The following is a 19,953-nucleotide window of genomic DNA, read 5'->3' on the forward strand; positions in this document are numbered from 1 at the left end:
CCTTCTGCGGCAGTCTGGAGCCGAAGGGAAATTAAACTAACAGCCTCCCCACACAGCCAGCTCGGGCCCGATCTCACTGCATGAACTCCTTACCTCAGAGCAGAGACCTAAACAGTACACCCTCCTCTTTTTTTTTTTTTTTTTTAAATACTTTACTTCAAACAGGAGGTGCTTCAAATGGCTGGGATGAAGGGAGCAGCTGCAGCAATGCCAGTATCGCGTAACCAGGAGCCCCTGGCCTGCCCACACTAACCTGGAGCGGACGAGACCCTGACAGGGATGTCCAATCCCCCGGACGCCCGGCTTCCACCGAGGGATGGCCCACGAAGGTGCTTAACACCTCAGGAAGCAATCGCAAGGCAATAAAAAATTCTAACTAAAAATACAACTAAAAACTGCAGGAGTGCATCTCTGCCATCTGCTGGAGTCAGAGAAATACTGAGGGACTACAGGTGGCACTCTAGTATATATGGCAGTGCCCAAAGCTTTGTTCTCCGACTCCATCTGCTGGTAGGGATGCACAACCCACTTCTCTGGACTGATCCTGGTACATACTGGAATGACATTTATGCTATAAGATGTTTTCCTCATTACAATAGGCAAAAATATGGCCTGAAAGTCTGACTTGTTACAGATTGTTTTTCTAAGATCTTAATTGTACTGACTGCTGAATTGCAGTATGGCAATCCTGAACTGCAGCAGGAAATACCAGCGTACTGCTCCTCCCCCCTCATACCTGCAGTATCTCAATGATCTTCAGTTTGGTATCCATGACTAGAATGTCCTCTTTCTCTGGCTCCCTCTGCTTCACGTTACCCTGTGGAGCAGCGAGAGGGGTCAGGGGCAGGAAACCTCCGCCTCTAAGGACCACCTGAGTCATCAGCTCACCAACACCATGGATGGAGCGCATCACGTTGCTTCCTATAAACCCAGCCAGAAAGACAGACTATGTTCAGGCTTCGGTAAGCCACAAGGTAAAGTTTTGTAATGAGTGCTCCAAACACTACCCCTAAGATTTACACATGCGTAGTTAGTACAGCAATGACAAGCTCCCTCATTCAGCTTGGCAGAGTTAGCTCTCTAAGGAACATCTGCTCTCACCAGTACAGGTCAGTAACTTTCAGGGACCTGCTATCCTGGATCCTGCTGGCGACATCAGGCGCAGGTTCAGCTTGAGCACCCCCAGTATTGACCAAACTCCCTCACTGTGTTGAATTCAAAATCATTCTGAAAAGCCATCACTTGTCACACGCCAGCCTGTGAGAACAGGCACAGTATGACACAGTGGGGTTAAGGGTCATGAAGTTTCTCATCAATGAAAATCTTCAGTGAGCAGCCCGGGGAGAGGGGGGGGGGGGAGCGGAAGGGAAACAAGGGCAGGTGATGCAGTTTAAGAGCCAAACATCCATCCTCCAAGTAGTCTGACCTTTATTTTCCTCGTTCTTCACCATCTGGCTGACTGGGAAGGGTGGAACCACATGCACGCAGTCCAAAATAGCCAGGAGAATTTTGGTTAATCTCAGAAGATCGCTGAAGTTGTAGAAACCAAAGTAGATGAGGTTCCTGGCTAAGTTCACAACCTATTAAAATACGGACACCGTGTGAATATTTTAACTCCCCCCAGAAACAGCCTCTTCCACTATCACACCACAGTGGACAGCACATGACCATCTCCACTCCCTCCAGACATGGCCCCCCCCCATTCCTCTTGCAGCCAATACCCTGTGATTGTGGAGATAAACACCTACAATCACCCCTCCCAATCATTTCTATGTATTTCCACCCCTATAAAGATAAGGCAGGCACAGGTGCTTGCAGAGTTGGGGTGTTCTGCAATATACGATGGTCTGCACCCGTCTCACCTTCTTGGTGCAGGGGAACCAGCTGCCAAAAAAAAACAAAAAAAAAATTTCACAGCTGAGATTTACCTCAAAAGTAAGTTTATTTTTCTCTTTATCAGAAAATGGAAAACTCTGGCACACCACATCTCGCAAGTACTCCTCCACAAATTCCATGGTCTGTGCAAATCGTTCCTTAATTTCATCCTTCGATGTGCTGCTACTGTCATAGCTGAGAAAAAGATTTGCTTTAGTTACACCTTCTAAATCCTCCCCATGTCTCCGCTCAGGGCTAGTAACATCAAAGCTTTCATTCTCCCATACCCACACCCCCTGTTTCCAGAGATAGCGCATCAAAATCCCCTCCCTCCCCAGAGGCCAGCAGACCAATGGCTCCCTCCCCCCTACTTCTGTTTCTGTAATTGTCTGGCACTGGATGTATCCAGAGCTACAAAGCCTACAATAACTTTCTGCTCAAGGGTGGGGCCTTGCATCCTAAAATGCAGGGCCCACACAGCATATACCAGAGCTCTGTATCTTCACAGTAGACACGTAGGACCCACCGTTACAGCAAAGTTTGTCCTTAGTACATTAAAAGCACCTACTCGTCAATGGCAATTTCTGAGGGGATCTCAGACCAGAGCCGAGCATATTTGACAGGTGTGACCTGCTCCTGCGGGTCACGATCCACGTGCATGTGCAGCATCAAGCGACAGAAGGAAGCACGCAGGTCATAGGGCAGGTTCTCATCTGACATGCAGCGAAGGATCAGGTCCACATCCAGCTGACCAGAGATCTCATTGATGGCGAGATACTGCCGGTCCAGACACATTCGAGCAAAGAGATTCAGCTGATATCTGGTGGGAAGGGAAAAGCCATCAGAAACATCCAGCAGCAGCTGCAGAGCTATCAACCCAAACATCAAAAATTACAATGTCAACCAAGGTCCTATCAAAGGTAGTTCAGCAGGCTCTATATGAGGGTATATTCCATAAAAATAACTTCCCTATGTTAGCCCTATTCAAATGCCATGCCCTAAAATCATTTTGCCATGCCCTAAAATCATTTTTATCTGCAAAATGCCTCCATTTCATATTAAGTTCCTCAGAAGTATAAAATGCACATCATCTTCCCTTTTACCAGTGTAAATATACATATGGCCCAATAGTTCACTTCACAGGGCTTGTAGTGCAGACTCCACACTATTCTTGTGGCCTTCCTCAGATCTCAAGCACATAGGAGCCAAACACACTATATAACCCGCTACTGGACATGGGTTGTATAGGCGCTAACTAATCCCCTTATGCAATAAGGGGATTAGTGTCTCTACAATGCACATCCAACATGGAGTGAATCTAATAGCGCTCATCACATGCAAATATATGTGAATGATGCTATTAGCTATTCACTTCCAATGCAAAAAAAATGTACTTCTAGGACGCACATTTTAGTGATCAGAAATTGACATCTGCCCAGAGCAGGCGTTAATAGCTGAACGCTGCTAAAACTAGTACAGAAAAGCAGAAAAAACTGCTTTTCTGTACTGCCTCCTACTTAATATCGTTGCAATATTAAGTAGGAGGAAAAAGTAAACTAAAACAAATTAAAAAAAAAAAAAGTTAAAAAAAAAAGCAGTCAGGTGCAGGAAATGCTCAATTGACAAGCGCTCATTTCCTGAACCCCTGTCCGTGCGGCGTTTAGGGAAACCGACGCCGATAAACTGAATGTCGGTTTTCCTAACCGGCGGACAGCAGACGCATTCGGGCTTTCGTTAGCAAGGAGGCGCTAGGGGTACGCAAGCGACCCTAAACGCCTTCTTGCTAACGCAAAACATTGCATGGCGCCCCCAGGAGGGGCCCCTGGGGGCACGTGAAGAAAGTGTGCGCCGACTGTTCAGCGCTCGCTTTCTGTGCATAAATATTGCATCGACCCCATAATGGGATAGAGCAAGGAAATCTCTCCTTAAGTAACCACCTAAGAATTCTGACCTTTCTGCAATCCCTACATAAGATTTATTGAACCAGTAAGGCCCCCTCTCTCGGAGATTGATAAGGAACAGCAGTCTGCTGAAACCACCCGACTTATCCTGGTTAAACATAAAATTCAGCAACAAATAATGGATCCAAAGGAAAGCAAGGGAGTGAAAGAAAGATTTCAATTCAAACAGACCGAGTCTTCTAGACTACAGTAGGGAGACTCACAAAATGAATACTTTTACTCATTGTTCATCAAGAACCTGGCATAGGGTGTTTTGCATTTATTTGTCCTGGGTGCTGCTGTTTAGTTATTTATTATAACTAATTTCTTTTTTTTTTTTTTTTTTTTGCATTTTAGTTTAAGCTATAAACTTGGCTGGCCATTTGCTAGTGAGAGGTAGGTACTTTGGTTTTACGGTTTGAATTGCTTTTTATGAATATTTATTAAGCCATATTTATGGGGGTCGGGGAGGGTTGAAAGATTTATACTATAAAAACAGCTATCTTGGGATTTGGTTTTGAACTGGCTGTACAGAGTAGAAGAATCAACTTCTCCTGCAGCAGACATTTCTGTTGCTATGTATTTGGCAATGTATTCCAGGATTTGCATGGTTTATTATATAATGTTAGTGTGTTACAGCTTGGCTAATTTTCAATAAACAGATTTAAACATAAGCTATAATTAGGAATTTTATTTTAATATGCTGTAAACTGCTCCAGATGGTCTTCTGAGACCAATGATGCTTAATATAAGTGTAAAGATAAGAAGATTAGACAGGGATTGGTAACGGATAGGCAGGGGTACATATGATGAGGTGGATGTCACCCCATAGTAACAAATTAATGACAGAAGATAAAGACCAAATTGTCCATCCAATCTGCTCAGCAAATTGCTTATGGTATTAAACATAATTTCGGGACACAGTAATTCAGTTTACTAGCAAACCAGAGGTTAAAGGTTAAACGAACTAAATGTATTTCGACAATTTATGTATGTTTCCTTAAATATATACATAATAAAATGTTTCACGACACAACCTATCTTGTGAAAACCTCTCATTTATATTAAAAATATATAATATTCCAAGCTTAATGTTATTGTTCTAATTTATGAATAACAATAATAAAACAAAGTTATTGTGTTATTCAATTTACCTCTTTAATGAGATATATGAGCTTGATGGGATAAACACAGATTTTGAATATTTGGTGTTAATAAGAAAGTCCAAAGGGTCTTCTGCGTAATTTTAAAAAGCTGGCCAGTTTCAAGACTGGAATTTATAGGAAGGGACAGAATGTCAATATAAATCCTGCACCTCCAGTTCTGTAACTCTGTGCATCCACTGAAATTCCCCCAAACATAAGACGCACCTGACCATAAGACGCACCTAGGATTCAGAGGGGGAAAATAAAAAAAAAAAAATTTGTTCTAAACCGGCTCTGCGTCTGGGCGTCTTATGGAGCAAATTAGGGGAGTGCATAGCTTTTTGTTTTTCTCCCCATTTTGTTTTCGGGTCTGGGGAGGGCCATTTCGGTCCACTCCCCAGATCAGAAAACTTTCTTTCTCTGGGAACCCCCCCCCCCCCCAAAAAAAAACCCCATCCCAACCCTTTAAATTAACAACCCCCCACCCTCCTGACCCCCCCCAAGACCTGCCGACTTAATTTACTACAACCCCCCACCCTCCTGACCCCCCCCAAGACCTGCCAAACGTCCCTGGTGGTCTAGCGGGGGTCCAGGAGCGGTCCGGGAACGATCTCCTGGGCGTGGGCCGTCGGCAGCCAGTAATCAAAATGGCGCCGATGGCCTTTTGCCCTCACTATGTCACTGGGACCGACCGCTGCTATTGGTCGGTCTCAGTGACATAGTGAGGGCAAAGGGCCGTCGGCGCCATTTTGTTTACTGGCAGCCGACGGCCGAAGCCCAGGAGATCGTTCCCGGACCCCCGCTGGACCACCAGGGACGTTTGGCAGGTCTTGGGGGGTCAGGAGGGTGGGGGGTTGCAGTAAATTAAGTCGGCAGGTCTTGGGGGAGTCAGCAGGGGGGGGGAGGGTTTGTTAGATTTTTGTTTGTTTTTTTTTTATATTCGCTCCATAAGACGCACAAACATTTTCCCCCCACTTTTGGGGGAAAAAAGTGCGTCTTATGGAGCGAAAAATACGGTAAGTTCCACCACGGCTCACCGATCTTCATGCTGTGTGTCTCCGGCACACAGCCCAGCGAAACTTCACTGCTCAGCCACCAGTGGGATGAGGTCCACCGGCGGCTGCATTGGTTCCCACTTGCCGGTGTGTCACGTGCACCGGGCTTGCGCGACACACTGGCACACCTCAGGCGACACAGTAAAGTGTCGCGACACACACTTTGGAAAGCTCTGCTCTAGGGGATCGGCTGTGGTTTTATCCTATTCTCTTTTGAATTCATTTACTGTTTTTGTCTTCACTACCTCTTCTGGGAGGGCACTTCAGGCATCCACCGCACTCTGAAGAAATATTTCCTGATGTCGGTTCAGTCTCATCCCCACTGGAGTTTCATTTCGTAAATCCTTTGATTCTACAATTTCCTTTCCAGTGGATAAGGTCTGAAGTTTGTGCATCATTAATACCTTTCAGGTATCTGAAGTTCTCAATCCTATCTCCCCTTCACCTCCTCTCCCTCCAGGGTATACATATTTAAATGCTTCAGCCTCTCTTCATAAATCTTCCAATACAGCCCCCACACCATTTTGGTCACTTTGCTCTGGACAGAGTCCATCCTGTCTTTATCCTTTTTGACATACAGTCTCCAGAAATGAACACAGTACTCCAGGTGAAGCTTCACCCGGGACCTGTACAAGGGGATTATCACTTTCTTTTTTATTACTGGTTCTTCCTCTCTCCATTCATTAAAAAAAAAAAAGTATTGGCACATGAAACTAGCAAACCTGAGAGTAGACAAAGCTTTAGGATCAGATGGCATACATCCCAGGATTTTAAGGAAGGTCAGAAAAGTCCTGGTGGGTCTATTAACAATTCTATTCAGTCTGTCTTTGGAGATAAAGGGGTCTGGAGCAGGTAGACTATCATTCCTTTTCATAAAAGTGGTAACAGGGAAGAGGTCAGAAGCTACAAGATAGTTAATCTGACCTCAGTGAAGAGTACATTAATGGTGTCACTATCAAAGTAAAGACTGTGTAGGATCTTGAAACCAGTGGACTGCAGGAACAGAGGAAGATCATTTTAAATAAATCTAGTTAAAAGAGTGTCCCAGGGATATGTATAAGGATTAAGCTGTTTAACATATGCATAAATGATCTAGAAAATGGAACGTGTGAAGTGATAAAATTTACAGGGGACCCACAATTATTCAAAGTTGTTAAAGCAGTGCAGGCCATTTGATCTCTCAGCGAAGGAAGGTGATTATGTGTGATGCTCCTGCAGGTAACCCCTGGAAGGAATCCTTTTAGTACATTTAAAAAGCATTCACCTTAAATGCCATTTTCCACTCTTACAATGTGGTCTGGGGAAACTGAAGAAGTCAGGTGGAAAGTCAGAGCCTAAAAGCATGCATTCCGGAGGAGCTTGAAATTACCGATCCAGCTCTTCCCACAAGTACAATCACTGCTATAAAAGAGGCGTTGATTCAACTATCCAGCAAGATTCATACAGGTCCAGATTCAAGACTTGAGATTGCTGCAAAAAAAGTAGCTCAGTCGAAGAGATGGCAGATTTGAAGGGTTTTCTTTTGGGGTGGAGAGGAGTGGAGGACTCATGTTAGCCCGCCAAAAGACTGACAAGCTGGAGTGCTCTTAAGTTTTTGGCAGAAAAGTGATACAATTTAAAAACAAAAATAGGAGTTGCTGAAAGAATATCCCAGTGGTTGGTCTCCTTGAGAAGTTGGAAAGGTCGAGACAGATGCAGATTGTCTCCTAATGGCAAGAACTTGGGAATTGCCATTCTGGGTCAGATCCAGATCCACTGAGCTCAGCATCCTGTATCCAATAGTGGCCAATCCAGGTCGCAAGTACCTGGCAGATCCCATAAAGTAAACCTAATTCCTTTTATTCACGTCCAAGGATATCAATAACTTTCTTTAGTCTATCTGGCTAAAAATGTGTTATGAACTCTTAAACCCCACTATGCTTGTTGTACTTAATACTGTTAAAGATGACAGAATTAAAATAGACTTTTCTCATTGCTCACTTGGGATGGCACTAGAGGAAAATAAAAATCTGAGGCTGATGATTATCAGACTGCATGATTTTGGAGATAAGCTCCTTGCGGAAGTTGACTTTTCTGCCGAGCTTCAGCATCAGCAACAGGAGTTTGTGACATGAAGTTAGTTGAGAAAGCATGGGTGCAGTGTATGCTATGCTGTATCCAGCAAGACACAAGGTTATCCTGGATGGTCATACGAAGATATAGGAAAATTGGTTCTTACCTGCTAGTTTTCGTTCCTGGAATACCACAGATCAGTCCAGACAGGTGGGTTTTGCATCCCTACCAGCAGATGGAGGCAGAGAACGGCCAACTGAAGTAGTCAATGCATCTGAGTCTGCAACTTCACAATCCTGTCTAAGGTAAGGAACACCTTCCCTATTCGGTTCTCGAACCAAGCCCTCAGATATTCCAACGACTGGGACAGCTCCAGATGGCTCTGAGTTGCTGCAGTCTCTGGGCTGGGTGATGAACTTGGCAAAGACCCGCCAAATTGAGTTACGACACTCCCCTTTCGACTTCACTCGATCAGCCAGTTGTCTAGGTATGGATGAACTAGAATCCCTTCCCTCCTGAGCACTGCAGCCACCACCACCATTCACTTTCGTGAAAATTTGTGGCACCATCGCTAACCCAAAGGGAAGAGCCCAAAACTGAAAGTGCTCCCCCAGTACCGTGAACTTCAGAAACTTCTGATGTTCTGAACAAAATCGGGATGTGAAGATAGGTCTCTGTTAAATCCAATGATGCCAGAAACTCTCCTTTGCGAACCATAACTATCAAGGTCCGAAGCATTTCCATTTGAAAACACAAGACCCTCAATGCCATATTGACCTTCTGCAGATCGAGAATGGGCCGAAAGTGCCCTCCTTTTTGGGAGCTACAAAGTACATGGAATTACTGCCTTTTGTCTGCTCCTCTGCAGGAACTGGGACAATCACGTTCAGGCACCTCAAGCGCTGCAACAATTCCTGAACTGCTTCTCACCTGATGTGGGAGGTGCAAAGGGACACCATGTAGGTTTCCTTGACAGGGTGAGAAAATTCTAAAGCTTAGCCATCTCCAGAACCCATTGATCCGAGTTGATCTTGGTCCACTCTTTGTAAAAGCAGGCTAATCTCTCCCCCCCAACAGCTTCCAAGGAAGAGTTGACCAGTCTAACCTCATTGAGAGGCTTTAGCCCCTCCAGTCCCTTGACCATAACTGTCCTGGGAGGTTCTATGTGCCTCCTGAAAGGACTGCTGTCTTCCTAAATCCTGCTTCTGCCCAAAAGCCACAGAACTCCTGTTGGAGTGAAATCTTTTCACCTCTCGAAAACGAAATCTCAGCAGGAAAGTCTTTCTTCCGACCTTTCTATCATCAGGCAACTTATTTCCTTTTGACTCGCCCAACTGTTTCACTAACTGCTCTAAATCCTCTCCGACTAACAGCTTTCCTTTAAAAGGAAGATTATACAGCTGTGACTTGGACCACCCATCCACAGCCTAGTTATGCAATCACAGCAGTCTCCGAGCTGCCACCGCCGAAACCATCCTCCTAGCAGATGTCCTGACCAAGTCATACATTGCATCTGCCACATAAGCCACCCCATCCTCCAACCAGGCTCCCTGCTTGAGTCAGACGCCACACTCAAATTCTTGTCCTGCGCATTCTGCATCCAGCGCAAACAAACCCTCTAAATCAGGCTACTACAAACTGCTGCCCGAAGGCTCAAAGCCGAGACTTCAAACATCCTCTTCAACTGAATCTCCAGCCTTCAGTCCTGGACATCTTCAATGCGGCAGATCCTGCCACGGGGATGGCAGTCCTTCTTAGTCACCATAGACATCGCTGCATCCAACTTTGATGGCCTCAAAAGATCCAATGCCTCTTCCAGCAAAGGGTGCAACTTAGCCATAGTCCTGGCTACTTTAAGGCCCCCTTCAGGAATATCCCACTCTCAGACCTCCTTCTTTGGTAATGAAAAAGTCTTCGGAGGCCCACACAGCCCATTTAGGACCGGGTTTATCCCCTCGTTGTCGGACTCTTCCTGAGTGACCTTGATTCCCAGTACCTCTAGCAAATATGGATAACAGGACGCAGTTCCTCCTTACGGAACAATCTAATAACCTTAGGATCATCTTCTGCGGCATGAACCTCCTCTGTATCCTTATCCGCAACAGACAGCACCCACAGGCACATCTCCAAGATCAGCCACTGGATCATCTCCTGGATCATCTATCAGATCCTCTCTAGGGTCATCTCCCGAATCTTCCTGAAGATTGTCTGAATTCTCCGAGGATTCTCCGAGAATTCTCCGAGGATTCATCTCCACCTAACGGACATCCCAGCCCCAAGAGTTGACACAGACACCCTGGTCTAATCTGCGCAAAAGATCGAGGCTTCTTTGCGGACAAGCGCTTATGTCCTGCTCCCTGTTTTGCCAGAGAGGCCTTATGAAGCAGCAGAACGAAATATATGGAAAAATTTTCAGAGTCACTAGATTCCCTATCCACAGCCTCCTTACACAGCTCCCCTGCCCCCTCTCGATCCTCTATCGCATCCTGACACACTGGAGAGAGAGGTGGCGGGGAATCCCTGGGCTCCCTAGTCACTGCCTGCCTTCCACCATGTGCAGAAGAAATGGCCACCGCCCTCTCTGTCCCCCCCCCAGCCACAACTACCACCAACCGAGGCCTCCGGAACAGGTCCTGCTGAGTGGGTGTGTTTGCTGCCTGCCATCTCTGTGGAGGTTCCCTCACCTCCAGAAACACAGGCTGCACACAACAGGGTCTAATTTAGGCATGACTGGGCAAACTACAGGTCCTGCACACTTTCTCTCACATCACGGGAGGTACCATCACTGCACAGCTTGTTGCAGTTGGCCCACTAAAGAAAAGTGTGCCACGATTCCAGCCATTTCCCGCCAGACAGTCCTTCAACCAACAAGCAGACCCAACTTACTGCTGCGGACTCCATCTTACCCCGATCCTTTCCTGGATGCAAGGATTCAACCACTTGCACAGCCCTGATTCTGCACAGTACTTTTTTTTTTTTTTTTTTTAAAGAGGCAGTGGCCCCAAAAGAAGACACGTAAGTAAACAAATACTTTCCTGCTTCTGGCTGCCGGCTGGGGTAGAGAAGGCATCTGAGAGGGCAAGGAAACCAGGGGCCCCTGACTGTCAGCCCCCCCCCTCGGAAAGCTGAGGGTAGAGGCAAATCAGGGGTCTCTAACCCCATGCTCGCCCTGCTCGACCTGAGGGATGGCCCATGAAGGAAACTAACACCTCAGAGAACTTTCATGAATTCTCATGCTACTCTTTTGTTCTCCTTGTTTTTTTTTTTTTAATTCTTTATTTATGAATTTAAGTTTACAAACAAAACTATTCATATTCGTATTCAATATTACATTGAATTCTTAGGAATCAGGAACACATAATGAGTTTCTCACATATCATAACAATTATACAACTTAAATCTTAATAACTTATTGTCCTGATTCCATGTTACTAAACAGAGTGGGGAGCCATAGAGCATTTTTTAAACAAAATTATTCAATTCTATTAAAAAAAGAGACAGAATTAAAACAGGATCATTTAATCCCTATTAACATTTGGATCCGGAGTTTCTGCCCCCCCTCTCTGGTTTCTATGTTCTTCTAGAAATCTCTCTAAATCAGTTGGATCATAATATATATATTTTGTACCATCCACATACATAATGCATTTACTGGGAAATCTTATAAATACACGTAACCCATATGTTCTGGCAACATTTGCTAAACTAATAAATTTTTTTCTCTTTAGTTGAGTTTCCTTCACCACGTCAGGGTAAACCCATACTTTCTGACCCAAATACAAAGAGGATCTATTCTGCATAAATAATTTTAACACTTTATCCCTTTCCGAAGAATTGGCAAATTTAACCATTAATGTTCCTCTTCTTTCAATTTGGGCAGAGTATGAGGTTTCTAATAGATCTGTTACATTTAAAGTGGACTCTTGTGGAAGTACTTCTATGTTTGAATTTGGATTTCTTTCCTTCAAAAAATAAGCATTCATGATTATGGGGAAATTTTCAGATGTAATTGATAAAATTTCTCTAAGATAATGCTTAAGTTGTTCCTTTGGAGATGTTACTCTACATTGAGGAAAATTAACAAATCTTAAATTACAATATCGTACTACATTTTCCAAATTTTCTATTTTTTTAATTAAGATATTTTCTCCTTTTATTATCGATGTCTGAACTTCTTTTATTGTATTAATTTCTTCTGTTACCTTCACAAGAGCCACGTCATTATTTGTCACCAGAGGACTTATATTTAACAGCGTGGATTGCATATCTTTTATGTTGGTATTTAAACTCACTATATTATTCTGTAAAGATACTATCGCTGACCATAACATCTCTAAAGAAACATGCTTTGGACTCCCAGTATTTGCATTTGAAGTAGAGGGTAATTCTATTACATTTGATAGATCTTGTCTAGAGTCCACCCCAAGGAGAGGGGCTGGCATACTTCCTCCAGTTACCAAAGCTTGCCCACTTATGCGCTCAGTCTTTCGCATCACCATTTATTTTGGAGGATCAAGTCCTTCCGTTTCTTCCGGCCTTGCTATCAGCTCACCATCATCCTCCTCAAACGGGTTAATCCCATCAGACGTCATCCGTACTATGGGTAAACCTGGTTCTCTGGTGATTACATAAGGCATTGGTGGTGCGGGTGTGGTTGGGACCCCAGGACTTAGACTGACCTCTCCCGACAAAGAGGACATATGCTCTATATCCTCTGTTGTAATGGGACTCTCTGGGGTCTTATTTCCTGTATTTGAGTAAAGACCTACTAGTGTTGTTTGAACCAAGGTAGGTCTGGCTGGGGTTGAGGCATCCTGCCTTACCCTACCTTTTCTTTTAGTATGCGGCATAGTTCAATTACAAACATTTAATAACAAAACTGCAAGTCTTTACTCACTCTTCTGTCGATTCACAAACGTATCCAGGTTTGGAGACGAGGGGAATGATTTTCATTCAAGGCCAAAGTCCGAGGCCGCCTACCAGCCTACGCCGGCCTAAGCCGGACCAAGCCGGCGCGCCCCTTACGGAGCGCGCGGCTTAGGAAGCGCGCCGGCGGCAATTGCGCGCCGTCTGCCGCTTCCTTTATGGTAGCAGACGCCCTGCACTGACGTCACTCGTTGGCCTCGTTGTGGGTCCGCTCAGGCTGCTCCCCTCGAATCCAGGTGAAGCAGATCCTTAGGTGTTCCGGGACCTCCAAGAATGGTAAAAGGGGTCTCAAGTTGTAACGACAGGGCCTGGGTGCCCCTCTCTCCTCAACCTCTGGCTCCCCAGGTATCACGGCGTCTGCCGCTTCCTTTATGGTAGCAGACGCCCTGCACTGACGTCACTCGTTGGCCTCGTTGTGGGTCCGCTCAGGCTGCTCCCCTCGAATCCAGGTGAAGCAGATCCTTAGGTGTTCCGGGACCTCCAAGAATGGTAAAAGGGGTCTCAAGTTGTAACGACAGGGCCTGGGTGCCCCTCTCTCCTCAACCTCTGGCTCCCCCTTGTTCTCCTTGTTTTCTTTCTTCCCTTTTCCTATCCTTTTTTTTTTTTTTTCCCCCAAAAACTCCAGATTGCAGGTTTGTACTTCTACCATCTGCTGGAGACAGAGAAATACTGAGGGACTCTCGTTTATGTAGCAGTGCCTGAAAAACTTGTATTCTCTGCCTCCATCTAAAGGCAGGGATAACAAAACCCACTTGCCTGGGCCGATCTGGGGTATGAACAGGAACTGAAGATCACAAGGCAGCAAAACATTTCCTCTGTACTCTGAACAGTGAACATATAGATTAATGACCGAAGCATACTTCATTTTTGGTGCAAGATGCTCCAAGACTTATTTTGAGGGGGATCTGGTGTTCAAATTTCAGGGTCCCATTGGAAGAGCACAAGCAGTTGTGGTTTTAGGGGGAGAAGCAGGGCTTGGTGTGACCCCACATTTTTGCTGGTTTTACTGTTTTTGTTTTTTTTAAATATTTTTTCTACTTTTTTTGGCTTTTATTTCTGCTTTTTTTTAAACTTCATTTGAGTTGTGGTTCGGGTCACCCATAAAGGAAAATTGGTTCTTACCTGCTAATGTTCGTTCCTGTAGTACCACGAATCAGTCCAGACTGCTGGGTTTTGCCTCCATTTCAGCAGATGGAGACAGAGAAAAACTTGTAAAGCACCCCCTATTAGACCAGTGTGCCACCTGCATCTCCTCAGTATAAACAGTCTCAAAGCAGATAACTAGTAACACTGCAGACTAACTTGGCAGATCAACAAGACAAACCAGGTAATTATGGAAATAAGCCCAACCTTGGGCAACATGAATATAGAAAAGAGTAACATGTTGACTTCTTCTGGTACCTTCAGCTACCAACAGAGTACTAGAGCGGACTCTCATGGAAAAAACTGAGCGATAAACCCTCGTTCAGGGAGGGCATCTGGACTGATCCGTGGTACCACAGGAACGAAAATTAGCAGGTAAGAACCAATTTTCCTTTCCCTGTTCATACCCGGATCAGTCCAGACTGCTGGGATTTACCAAAGCTTCCCTACGCAGGTTGGGACCCTGAGAGTCCCGCTCAAATGACTCCACTGCCAAAATTATTAACATCCGGAGTCTGGACGTCCAATCGATAATGACTAGCAAAAGTATGCAATGTCTTCCAATGTCTTCCAGGTCGCCACCCTGCAGATTTCCTACTGACTCTCAGCCCATGAAGCGGCCTGAGAAACCAGGGAGTGTGCTTTCAGCCCCTCGGGGATAGGCCTGCCTCTGCAGATGTAAGCAGATGAAATAGCCTCTTTCAGCCATCGGGCAATAGTTTCCTTGGATGCATGTTGATCCTTCTTTGTGCCATTCCACAAGACAAACAAATGATCGGAAACCCTGAAGGAATTTGTGACCTCCAAATAGTGCAGGAGAACTCGGCGGACGTCTAAGCGCTTCAACTCTCGAGCATGCGGCACTTCCGCTTCTAAGTCCAAAAACATCAGAAGTTCCACCGACTGGTTCACATGGAAAGAGGAGACCACCTTCAGTAAAAAAGATGGAACCATTCTAAGAGAGACCACAGAATCAGATACGCAAAAAAGGCTCCCTGCAAGAAAGGGCCTGAAGCTCAGACACTCTGCAAGCTGAACATATAGCCACCAGAAATACAGCCTTTAACACGAGATCTTTTAAGGTAGCCCACTTCAGAGATTCAAAGGGAGCTTCACACAAGACCCTGAGCACCAGATTAAGGTTCAACGATGGACAAATGAAACGGACTGGGGGACGGAGATGCTTTGCACCTCGAAGGAAGTGGATGACATCCGGATGCAATGCCAGAGACGTACTATGTACCTTACCCAGGAGACACCCCAAAGCCGCCACCTGGACTCGCAGGGAATTGAAAGAGAACCCTTTGGCTAAGCCTCTTTGCAAAAACGCCACACCTGTGCAATGGAAGCCTGACGGGGAAAAACACTCTGATCCTTACATCAGGATTCAAACACGTTCCAAACCCTAATGTAAGTCAGCGAGGTAGAAGGCCTTCGCGCCTGGAGAAGAGTAGTAATCAAGTCCTACTGATAACCTCTCTTTCTCAACTGCCGCCTTTCAAAAGCCAGGCTGCTAGACAAAAGCAATCCACCTGTTTGAAAAATATAGGGCCCTGACATAGAAGATTGGGAAGATGACGTAACCGCAGAGGACCGTCCACTGCAAGATTGACCAGGTCCACGAACCACAGGTGTCGAGGCCACTCCGGAGTCACCAGGATCATCTTCCCTGGATGGACCTCCATCCGGCGAAGCATCTTGCTGACCAATGGCTACAGTGGGAAGGCATAGAGAAGAACCGTTGTTGGCCATGGCAGCACCAAAGCGTCGACTCCCTCTGCACAATGTTCCCTTCTGCAACTGAAGAATCGAGGGGCCTTGGCATTCCTTTGAGTTGCCATCAGATCCAGATGTGGAGGACCCCCATCTGCGAACCACGAGTTCCATGGCTTCATTGGAGAATTCCCTCTCCCCTGGGTCAATTGTCTGCCGACTCAGATAATCCACCCTCACGTTGTTGGTGACCGCGATGTGCGATGCTGCCAGAAGGGCGAGATGTTTTTCCATCCAAACCGTGAGTTGCACCGCCTCGGCGGCCACCAGCTGACTCTTGGTACCGCACTGCCGGTTGATGTGGGCCACCATCATTGTGTTGTCTGACAGAACTCAGACAGCCCGATTGCACACCATCAGTAGAAACTATTGCAGTCCAAGGAAACTGCTCTTTTTTCCAGGCAATTGATCGACAAACTCATCTCCTCCGAGGATCATTGGCCTTGCACAGCTCGCGACTGACAGACTGCTCCCCAACTGGAGAGGCTGGCATCCGTTGTCACTACCACCTAACTGAGGGATCTCAAGGTTCACCCCACGCTGCAAGTGCTCCGGAATCAGCCACCAGCCAAGACTGGATGTGGCGGACTCTGAACAGTAAGGGGGCCTGAAATTCCTATGACTTCGGGTCCCAACGGGAAAGAAACGCTCTCTATAGAGGTCTTATATGAGCAAATGCCCATGGTACCAATTCCAGGGTGGACGTCATAGAACAGAGGACCTGCAAATAGTTCCAGGCCTTGGGGAGAGGAAGAGCCAAAAGCAGTCTAACCTGCTGCATCAGCTTGGAGATCCGATCCTCCTGAAGAAACACCTTCCCCACACAGGTGTCGAACCTGGCTCCCAATATATCCAGTTCCTGAGACGGGAGAAGGTTGCTTTTGGCCTGATTGACGACCCATCCCAAGGACTCCAGGAGACTCACGACTGTTGACCACGGCCTCGCAGAGAACGTTCGACTTTGCTCGAATAAGCCAATCGTCCAGATACGGGTGAACCAACACGCCCTCCTTCCGTAGGGCTGCTGCCACGACCACCATCACCTTGGTGAACATGCGAGGCGCTGTCGCCAAGCCGAACGGCAGGGCACAGAATTGAAAATGCCGGTCGAGGATCTTGAACCAAAGGAACTTCTGGTGGTCTTTGCGGATGGCTATGTGCAAATACGCTTTCATCAAGTCCAGGGAAGCCAAGAATTTGCCCGTGCGCACAGCCGCAATGACGGAACACAGGGTTTCCATCCAGAAACGTGGAATCTTGAGGGCTCGGTTCACCTTCTTCAAGTCTAGGAATGGCCGAAAAGAACCTTCCTTCTTTGGGACGATGAAATAGATGGAGTATCGACCCGTAGTCCACTCCGCCCTGGGGCCCGGGATAATAGCCCTCAGAGAGACCAACCGGTCGAAGGTCTGCTGGACGTTGCGTGCTTTTACATAAGAAATTGCCATGCTGGGTCAGACCAAGGGTCCATCAAGCCCAGCATCCTGTTTCTAACAGAGGCCAAACCAGGCCACAAGAACCTGGCAATTACCCAAACACTAAGAAGATCCCACGCCACTGATGCAATTAATTTTAAGCGAGAGCCGCAAGGAGAGACTAGAAAAAGATCTCGGAGAGGCCGAGCAAATTCCAATGCGTAGCTTCTCTTTATGATAGTTACAACCCATTGGTCAGACTTGACCCATTCCTCATAGAAATCGCACAGCCGACCACCCATCTGGGGAACAGAGGAGTGGGCCCGGCTGCATCTCATTGGGTGGACTTGGTTCCGGACGTCGCAGAGCTGGCACCATCGCGGGTGGGTCTGCAGCCATGAAAGGAATGAGATCAGGACTGCGCTCTACCCGCGGACTGTCGCTGAGCGGTAACAGGAGCTCTGCTCTGCCGAAATCTCCGCTGTCCCCAAAAATGAGAACGAGTCTGCGAGAAAGGTCTTGAAGGCCGAGGCTTGTCCTCCGGAAGCCTGTGAACCTTGTTTTCCCCCAAGGACTTAAACTGTTCCAGGTCCTCCCCAAAGAGAAATTTGCCCGTAAAAGGTAACAAACTCAGTTGAGCCTTGGAGGATACATCGGCCGACCAGTTGCGTAGCCACAGGAGCCTTCTTGCCGAAACCGCTGACACCATGGTTCTGGAAGACATATTGAGCAGGTCATATAAAGGCATCAGCTCCATATGCCACTGCCGCCTCCAAGCGCTCTGCCTGAGCGGATTCCTGAGGTGGGAGGTCCTGCGAAGTCAGCAGCTGTTGGACCCAGCGAAGGCTCGCCCGGAGCATAAAACTACTGCAAATGGTCGCATGGATCCCCAGCGCAGAGACATCAAAAATTCGTTTCAGCAGAACCTCAAGCTTTCTATCTTGGAGGTCCTTAAGGGCTGCCGCCCTGGCCACTGGGATCGTGATCCTCTTCGTGACTGCCGACACGGAGGCATCCACCTTGGGGGACTGAAGAACCTCCAAGACCTCTTCAGGCAAGGGATACAATCTGTCCATTGCCCTCCACACTCTGAGGCCCGCCACCGGAACATCCCATTTATGAGTCATCAACTGCTGAAGCATAGGGTGAAGAGGAAAAGTCTTGGATGGGCCCCGTAATCCTGCCAGGACCGGGTCCACGGAATCTGGAGGGAGAGCTTCTTGTGGAAGATCCACGCCGAGCTCCACCAGGACCCACAGGATAAGTGGGTCCAATTCCTCTCGATGATCCAAAGGTGGTTCACCTGTTTCATCGCCCTCTAATGGCGCCCTTTTTTCCATATCCTCATCTAGGTCACCTCCCGGAAGGGCCGGGGGACTCGACAGCACATCCGAAGCACCAGTGGTCGCCACTGCCAGGCTGGAGGCCTCGTCTCCCGGAAGGGACGAGCCCCAAATCTTTTTGACCCGGACCGACTCCTGACGACGGGGAGCCTTCCATGGTGGTCCCTACGGTCTCCCCTGTAGGGTGACTCCAGGCTACTGGCTCTAAGTAGCTAAAAATGCTTTGTGCATTAAAAGCACAAAGTCCAGGGAAAATGCTGAAGGACCACTCCCCTCTCCCCCACAGGGGGATCGGGCCCCTCATCCAATCCATCCAGTTAGGGATCCTGAATGTCCTCCGGGCTGCCGGGAACCGGTGACAGATCGAGCGGGAGCTCCCCTCCCCCAATGCTCGTTTCTGCGCTGCAGCAAAAGTCTCCAAAATGGCCACCTTTCCCGTGCTCAGTGGGAACGGATTGGCCTGAGCGTCCTGATCGGCTGCCCGATTGCAAGCTCCTCGGGGCTTTGGCAGCCACTCCGAGGGACCTTCCCCTCCTGGAGGGCATCGCACGCAGAGCCCTGAGCGGGAGAGCCGCAAGGCTGACTCCCTGCAGGCCACACATCGCATCAGCTGCAGCATAGCTAAACGGGGGAGGGGGGAAGCCAGGGAAACCACACGGCCAGGCAGAGAAGTACTCCCGCAGGACAAACACCACTACCACCGCCCCACCAAATGCTCCATCCACCCCAGGACCGTCCGATTATCAAACCTGCCTCCTGGTCCTCTTCTATTTTTTTTTTTTTTTGGTAAGAAATCGTAGCCGACCGCTACCAAAGACGACAGACAGTCTGCTCTTTTTTTTTTTTATTAAATCGGACTGTGGTTCAGCGGGGGGGGGGGGGGGGGTAGGGACCAGACTACAGATGTCCTCCCAGATGCCTTACTGTTCAGGAGCCCCGCTGGGTCACCAACCTCAGCTCCTCACACCCTGCAACCAGGAGGGATGGCCCCACTGGGACCTGCCTACCTCCTTGGAGGATCCTTTTTTTTTTTTGTCCTTTGATCTGCTAGTCTGCTTCTCTTAGTCTTATTATTATTTTTTTTTTTTTATCTTTGTCAACATCTGAAGAAAAAAGGTGAAGACCGCAGGTTTTGCACCACCTTCATCTGCTGGAGATAGAGAAATACTGAGGAGATGCAGGTGGCACACCGGTCTAATAGAGGGTGCTCTACAAGTTTTTCTCTGTCTCCATCTGCTGGAAGGGAGGCAAAACCCAGCAGTCTGGACTGATCCGGGTACGTACAG

General features: G+C 47.2%; 1 protein-coding gene across 5 annotated transcripts in view; it reads right to left on the reverse strand.

Moving 5' to 3' along the window:
* The window catches only part of ITPR1 (inositol 1,4,5-trisphosphate receptor type 1), a 450,198-nt gene that overhangs the window by 281,022 nt on the left and 149,223 nt on the right, over nt 1–19,953 (reverse strand). For all 5 annotated transcript variants that reach the window (XR_003856666.1, XM_029601463.1, XM_029601465.1 and 2 more), the window contains 4 exons: nt 2,444–2,695; nt 1,929–2,070; nt 1,427–1,580; nt 737–921 (listed from right to left, as the gene is read on the reverse strand). Coding sequence is in view for 4 of the 5 variants with exons in the window: in XM_029601463.1 (XP_029457323.1) it covers nt 737–921; nt 1,427–1,580; nt 1,929–2,070; nt 2,444–2,695 (733 nt within the window). In the remaining variant the exon portion in view is untranslated. The remainder of the gene's footprint in view (nt 1–736; nt 922–1,426; nt 1,581–1,928; nt 2,071–2,443; nt 2,696–19,953) is intronic.

Source organism: Rhinatrema bivittatum, chromosome 4 (genome assembly GCF_901001135.1).
Source record: "Rhinatrema bivittatum chromosome 4, aRhiBiv1.1, whole genome shotgun sequence".
NCBI lineage: Eukaryota > Metazoa > Chordata > Amphibia > Gymnophiona > Rhinatrematidae > Rhinatrema > Rhinatrema bivittatum.